The sequence below is a fragment of the Grammomys surdaster genome, unplaced genomic scaffold (genome assembly GCF_004785775.1).
Source record: "Grammomys surdaster isolate TR1022 unplaced genomic scaffold, NIH_TR_1.0 373, whole genome shotgun sequence".
NCBI lineage: Eukaryota > Metazoa > Chordata > Mammalia > Rodentia > Muridae > Grammomys > Grammomys surdaster.
This window is the reverse complement of record NW_021604792.1, coordinates 1,850,989-1,858,488: the sequence shown is the minus strand read 5'-3', so window position 1 is coordinate 1,858,488 and position 7,500 is coordinate 1,850,989. Positions and strand designations below refer to the sequence as shown.

The window sequence follows — 7,500 nt, the reverse complement described above, 5'->3', positions numbered from 1 at the left end:
AAATTTGTATGGAGTAGATAAGATGTCATTCCTGCACAGTGTAAAAGCCTATGGTGCATGCACACACACAAAATAAACAAAAATAGTAAAACTTTAAAAGCAATGCCAGGGGAAGCTCAAAAACATAACAGGAGCAACGAACCTGCCCCTCAGTTTCTGTATTAATGGGACTACAAGGTTAATACTGTCACTCATACCGAGGAGGAGAGAGCAGAGCCAAAGACACTAGTAAACTTCACTGCTGCTCTTAAAGGGGATAAATAAAAGCCATCATAAAATGAAGTATGAAAGTTTTATGTTAAGAGATAATCGCATTATTAGGACGCCAGCTTTCTTCAGTACTAAAGAATACATTTTCAAGCTCAGACACCAAAATCAAAACAGAAGAAACACTACAGAGTGAAACATAGTTCGGGTAAAGTCCTTAAGCATTGATTGCATTACTACAGAGTACTGCTTTCTAAGACAAGTCGTAAAGAAATGAAAGTATAGAGAGACGAAACAAAAGCAAACAACGGGTGTTCAGCCACAGTTTTCAAAGTTCTTTATGTAGAAGAGGAGGGAAGGGGTACGTGTGTCAGGTGTAGCCTTTGCCATTGCTACATGACATCATCTACAGAGTTCATGTCTGACAACCAAGCAAAAGCATTACCAAAATTAATCTCACCATCTTGCAAGTTTGGGACTTTGTGTTGGACTGCATGTGGGCTATGTGTTACACGTGTCTAGCTGGAGCTTTAAACCTATCTCACTTTCTAGTTTCAAGTTTTGAACACATGTAGACATTTCAGATGATTGTGAGCTACAGTTACATTGTTTTAAAATCATAATCTCTAAAGATAGAAAACAAAATAGTTTCTTATTGATTCCTTTTATTTACTTACTCACTGTGTGTGTGTGTGTGTGTGTGTTTCTGTCTCCTTCACTGTGTGTGTCTCTGTCTTTCAGATTACAGACATGTGACACTATTTTCCCAAACCTTCTCTCTCTCTCTCTCTCTCTCTCTCTCTCTCTCTCTCTCTCTCTCTCTCTCTCTCTCTCTCCTTTCCATCTCTGTTTCTGTCTCTCTCTTCTCTCTCTTTCTATCTCTGTCTGTCTGATTCTCTCCTCTCTGTATCTGTCTGTCTGTATCTCTGCCTCTCTGTCTCTCTCTTCTCTTTTTCTCTCTCTGTGTCTGTCTATCTCTTTTTCTTTCTCAATGTGTGTGTGTGTGTGTGTGTGTGTGTATGTGTGTGTGTGTACAAATCCTGTGCTCACAGCCAGCACTCATGCAACAATCAGAGGACCCCAGCACACACTTTAGGAGTAGGATTTTTTCTTTCCAATGAACCAGACTTGGGTTGTCAGGCTCAACAGCAAGCACTGCTGAGCTATCTCACAGGCCTAAAACAAAATTCTAAAAACTGTCAGAATATAGTGATGCGATTACAGTCTTCTATCTCAACAAGAGAATGTCTTCCACATTCCCTAACAATTTCCAGATGTGAACTTAACATTTAGGAATAAATATTTAGTAGCTGGGTCTTGTATACGTACATTTTCATCACACACACACACACACACACACACACACACTAGTGTGAGCATCTGGCAAACACAAGGCCCAGTGATAAACAAAGCCAGGGGGTTGAGGGAGGATTTCTTACTGTCCTTTCTTTTTCGTTTATCTAGGAAGATAAAGGAAAGTCTGGAGTGCTTCCCAGTTAAATTGAATAACCTGATCCACATACTTGCACAGATGCCAGCCCTAAGCTTTGCCAAACCTGCCCCTCAGACTCCTCTCCAGGAATCCTGCATCCTGAATAAAACCAGGACAATTCAGAGAGTTACAATTTTAGGGTTCAGCAAGACACACAGAAACGTAAGTCTAAGTCTGTCTGTGCAACAGGCTCTTCTTCACATGCTTTTTAAAGCAGAATGTTTTTAACTATGCAAACTGAAAATCAGTTATAACTGAAGAAGTGCCATTCAGGAGATGCTTTAAGAAAAACACCATAACAACCGGAGCGATTAGTGGAGAGCCATCAGAGGGAACAGTTCCTACCCTGTGGTAGAATGTAAATCAAGAGCTAATTAAAGTGTCTGCAAGAAAGGACAGCAGGAGTTGGGCAACTTTGCCAGAACATAAAATTATAGTACCCCTGAACATCTTATTTATATTAATCATGATTTTACAAATTGCATCCTTCAGCTTTCATGATATTTTTAAAGAAAGTTTCCTTCTTTGTTTAATTTACCTAAAAGCTGATTTTAAGGATCAATGGTAAGGTTTATCTCCGTCCTTTGATGTTGGCTTGTTTGTCTACAGCTGTACCTGATCGAGGTGACATGTGGTGACAACAGGAAAAGCCTGACCAAAAAGTCCTTCGAGCAGTTTTACAGACTTCACAGCCAAATTCAGAAGCAATTCTCCTCGTTGACCCTCCCAGAGTAAGGCACTGTCCCCTCACCTTATTTGGTCTTCAGAGCATGTCCTTGAGCAAAGGGTGGAAATGATGGCTAAGGGGTTTCCTGGCTGGGAACGATACACGGTGTCTAACACAGAGATGCTCTCTCAGCAGAGCCTGAGCAAGGCGTCCTTTGCGCAGAAAGCAGAACGAAGTTGGCAATTTTCTTTTCGGCTTCCAGCCATTGATTGTTCTAGATGGGAAAAAAATCAGAGCCTCTTTCACTTTTCATCCCTTACTGGGGAAAATTGTTTTATTTCCTTCTTTTAAATTTTAATCCTCTCAGTTGTCTCAATCACCGTGCCTGCTTTTTTGCCAATGTCTGAAATTTAAAAACCCATATGTAGACATGCATGTATAGACAGAGTGAAGGAGGGGGGATTGGGGAAGCAATAACATCAGCTGATTTCTTCATAATTCACCTCTGCTGTTCTCACGTCTGGGTTTTCTTAACCATTAATTACTAAACTTGCAAGGTCTAAATGTTATTCATTTCATTTTAAAGGCATTACTGTGATCATTCTGTTACAATGGAAAAGATTAAATTTAACTATAGATACAATTAGAACAACTACTGTTGAATTAATTTGGAATACCTGTTAGTTAAAAGGAAGCAAATTTAAATTATCAATTTCAGTGTACAAAAATAATGTACTTTATCTTTGAAAAGGTGTGTTCCCCAGAAATGATGATATTGGCAGTCAGATAAACCGAATGTTGGTTATTCTTTCATCTGCACTCGGATATTTGTCGAGTGACCCGTCCTTTAACAATGCTAGTGGTTACTTAAGACATGACATATGGGTTTGTATTTGTTCTTTGGTTGAGTCAGCTTCAAAGCATAAATATAAGGTGTCAATGAGTGAAGGGATGTCACGGAATACTGAAAAGGCATGTTTGCTGAGGTCACAGACATTTTGAAACACAAACGTTTTCAGTACCTGGAAGACAAGACATTAGACAGCAGATCAGGAACATAAGAGGAAACCTCATTAATTCTGGAAACTTCTCTACAAAGGCCTTGGAATTCTCAAAATAAAATGAGGGAAAAAAAAGAAACACGACTGAAAAAATGTTCAAACTTCTGTTGCAGAGTTCAACGTCTAGGGCTGCCATCATCTCCAGTAATAGTCAGGGAACAGTAGCATCACATACAGTATTAATTGACCTCTGTTAAAGGCCATCTTCTCTAGCCTCCTGGAGAACTTCAGGGGCATTCCTTTCCACACACCTCTTCTCAGTTTCCAGCCTTAGTTAGCATTCTGTTCTGCACACCAGTGCTTCCTGGAAATGAAGCTAAATTGATATTCAAACCATTTCAGGAACCCGCTGAGGGAGGGACATTTGGCCTTGTGTGCCCTGGAGCAGGTCCTCTGGGCTGTCACTCCCACAGGGTCTGAGACTGGAGATCATACATATGGATGAAGAAGAGGGCAAGATTCCGTCTGACTCCTACATTTACTTCGAGAAGCCCTGAGAGACTTCTGTAAATCCAATCTGGAAGAGGAAAAAAATCACAAAGTCACAGTCAGGAAGAAAGAGATTCCAATTAGCCATAGCCTGCGATAGAGGTCTTCCAACTGGGCTGTTAGCATTTCTGGTACCTTCCAAGAGTACACAGGCACAGAGATTTCCTTAGAATGGATGACTCTCAATAAACTCATCTGCTGGAGGGGTTGAGGCTCCTTCCCCTCTTCTCACATTTTCTGATGTGCTCCCTGTAGCCTCAAAAGTGTGTTGTGTGCTGTCCCAGGATGTGAAAAACACCCAGGACCAAAAGATAAAAACAAAACCCTGGTGTTTGCACTGAGAAAATTATTTCCCTAGTAAATTCAGAAAAACTATATTTTTAAATTGGCGTTTAAAAACAAGTCCCCAAGACAAAAAAATAAACAAACAAAACAAAAACAAAAAGTAGTTAGATTTTCTTTTGCTTCTTTTTCCCATGAACAAAAAAATGAAAGAGTGTCGGGTAAAATAGCATAAGGACACTTTTCAATAACTGACTTCAATGTGAAGCCCAGTACGTGAGCTTTGAATGGATTAATCGGCAATAGTGTAAGCCCCATTCCTCAATTCAGTGCACATAGTTATACTTAGAACTTTAAAATACCACCGAAGATTAAATTGATTTACTACACCAATATGGAAGGTTTACATGTAGATGTGTGAATTATATTTAACACTAACTGAAGACATTTAGTTGTCAAGAATATTTCCAAAACTGTCACCATATGCATGTGTGTGATAACATATTACATATATTTTATGTTAATTGTATATTGGTACTAACTTCATAACTAAATCCAGATTTAAAAAATACTTTCATTCTTAGACTGATAAACTATTTTAATACATTAAATGGTACTCATTTTGTAGGTAATAATTTAGATGTATAGATTTACCCATACTGCACCTCCATGATTTTTTAGAAAATAGCAGGGAATGTCCTGGCTTGAAGTCATCACTGCTTCTGTGTGTCTGTGAAAAAAGATTCACAAGTCCAGGAAGCAACCTAAGCAGGTCTTTATCTGAATTAAATGACAAAAATATAAAAAAGATGCAACAATAACTGCTGAAAAGTTGCGATTAAGTAGGAAAACATATTACCAAATGGGACCACCAACATCAGGTCATCCCACCAAAGTGATCTTAAGTCCAACCCAAGGTGATCTTTAGATAGATCACAGAGAAGCCTCCTGCTCAGACTCTTGGGGACAGAGTGGCTTTGATTCACATGAATGAGGCCAGATGGAAGCAGATGCTACTCAATGAAATGTCTAATTTATTTCATGCAATAATTTCTGTCAAGAGCCCAAAAGAAACAATGCAGTCAGAACTCTTTGAAAAACCATAAATCATTAATTTCATAAACTACGTATTACATGTACCGAGAGGAAACATTTGTGGTCTGCTATAAATACAGTAATAAAGATCATATTAAATTAATTTAATGCTAAATTAAATTAGTGTTGAGATTGGTGATGATTAAAATAGTGGAAATGACCACAACTCTGCTGTGATATGGCCAGGATTGACCGTGTATATCCTATCATTTTCTAATATTTTGGAAATATTTTCCACTGAGGAAAGTGGGTGACTTTGTCACCAGCCAAAAGAGGCTGATTTTCAGAATTTTCAGAGTGAGACTCCTCTCTTTTAAAACAGGTTTCCACACTGGTGGCATCTCCCTTTCACTGACTCGGATCATAAGAGAATCAGAGATCTGAGTCACTACGTGGAACAAGTGCTGCGTGGATCTTATGAAGTCGCAAATGTATGTTACAGTTTGAGGTTTTTTTCTTTCTACTTTTACTCAAACGTCAAATCGTTATTTTATTATTGTTACCAAAATCAGTTTTAAATGTATCAGCATTCTGCACTTTCTTCACTCAATAAGTATGTATGTCTATCATTCCTGAAATCCATGAAATGTGGTCCAAAGCCCCAGCTTCACATTGCCTAGGTGTGCACTAATGCACACGTAGCACTAGATGTGCACCTTGAGCTAAATGGACCACAACATGCTTGGATGTTCTAGAGTCTCAGAGGCATGGTTTTCTTCCAGCTTTGATATAAAAAGTACAGATTGGGGGACTGACAGTACCTGTGGTGTTTTAAATAGGTTTGGCCCCCATAGATTCATGTGTTCCAATGCTTGGCCAGAAGGAGTGACACTATTAGGAAGTGTGGCCTTATTGGAGTAGGTGTGGCCTTGTTGGAGGAAGTGCATCACTGTGTAGGCGGGCTTTGAAGTCTCCTATGCTCAAGCTCTGCCCAGTGTGGAATCAGAGTCTCCTCCTGACTGACTGTGGGAGAGAGTCTCCTTGATGCCTGAAGATCAAGAGGTAGAACTCTTGGCTCCTCCAGCACCTGTGTGCTGCCATGCTCCCCACCATGATGGACTAAACCTCTGAAACCATAAGGCAGCGGCAATTAAATGTTTGCCTTTATAAGAGTTACCTTGCCCAAGGTGTCTCTTCACAGCATTAGAATCCTAACTAAGATAGTGTCTTTCAGGCATTTAACTTGGGGAGGATTTAACAGAGTTGGTTTTGGGCCTTGTGCTGAGTAAGAAGGAGCCACATAGGGAAGATCAGGGAGAAGGAAAACGTGTCACTCAACTGTGTTCCCATTGAGACTGTGACCAAACACAACAAACAAGGTGTCTTGAAACAACAGGAATCTATTTTCTTTAATCTCTGGAACTCAGAAATTTGAATATGGGAGTTTAGGGACTGAAGTCAAAATACTGACAGATCTGCATCATCTAGAGTAGTTCTCACGATGTGGGTTACAACCCCCTCAAGGATCACATATCACATATCCTGCATACCAGAAATTTGCATTATGATTCATAACAGCAGCAAAATTACAATTATAAAGTAGCAATGAAAATAATTTTATGTTTGGGGGGTCACCACAATGTGAGGAACTGTATTAAAGGATCACAGCATTAGGGAGGTTGAGAACCACTGATCTAGGAGATCTCTTCCTGCAATACAATGGCCTACTGAGACCTCAGCTCCTGACCACACACCCCCTGGTTCGGCTCTTACTGTTCTTGTACCTCCATGAGAAGGATACTAGTTTGCACACTGGGCAAACCTGGACTATGCAGGACAACCTTACCATTTCAAGGTCTTCAGTGCATTTTATCTGCAAAGGTTCTTTTGCTGTTTAAATCAATCTTATATAGATTAGACCATGAACATCTACTGGGGGTGGGGAATACTACCCTACTGGTACTGAGGATGTATGGAAGAGTATAAAGATTCAATTCTTTTGGATCTTAATACAGCGAAGGGAGAGAACAGGAGAGGGGAAACGTTCCAGGTGAAATGATACTTTTGCTAACAAGACATATGCATCTGCTGTGACAACAGCAGGGAGATGCAACACACATGTCTACTCACTCCTGATAGGAAGCTCTCACAACAGACCCAAGTATGGGTGCCACCAAAGTCCAACTTGGTGGACCATGGGTTTCACTGGGGTCACTTACAGGAATATGGGTGAGAGGTCACTTATAGGAATATGGGTGAGAGGTCAC

General features: G+C 39.9%; 1 protein-coding gene across 2 annotated transcripts in view; it reads left to right on the top strand.

Moving 5' to 3' along the window:
* The window catches only part of Pik3c2g (phosphatidylinositol-4-phosphate 3-kinase catalytic subunit type 2 gamma), a 337,943-nt gene that overhangs the window by 272,604 nt on the left and 57,839 nt on the right, over positions 1-7,500 (top strand). For both annotated transcript variants that reach the window (XM_028780980.1, XM_028780979.1), the window contains exons 28-30: positions 1,672-1,861; positions 2,309-2,430; positions 5,616-5,724. In XM_028780980.1, the coding sequence (XP_028636813.1) occupies positions 1,672-1,861; positions 2,309-2,430; positions 5,616-5,724 (421 nt within the window). The remainder of the gene's footprint in view (positions 1-1,671; positions 1,862-2,308; positions 2,431-5,615; positions 5,725-7,500) is intronic.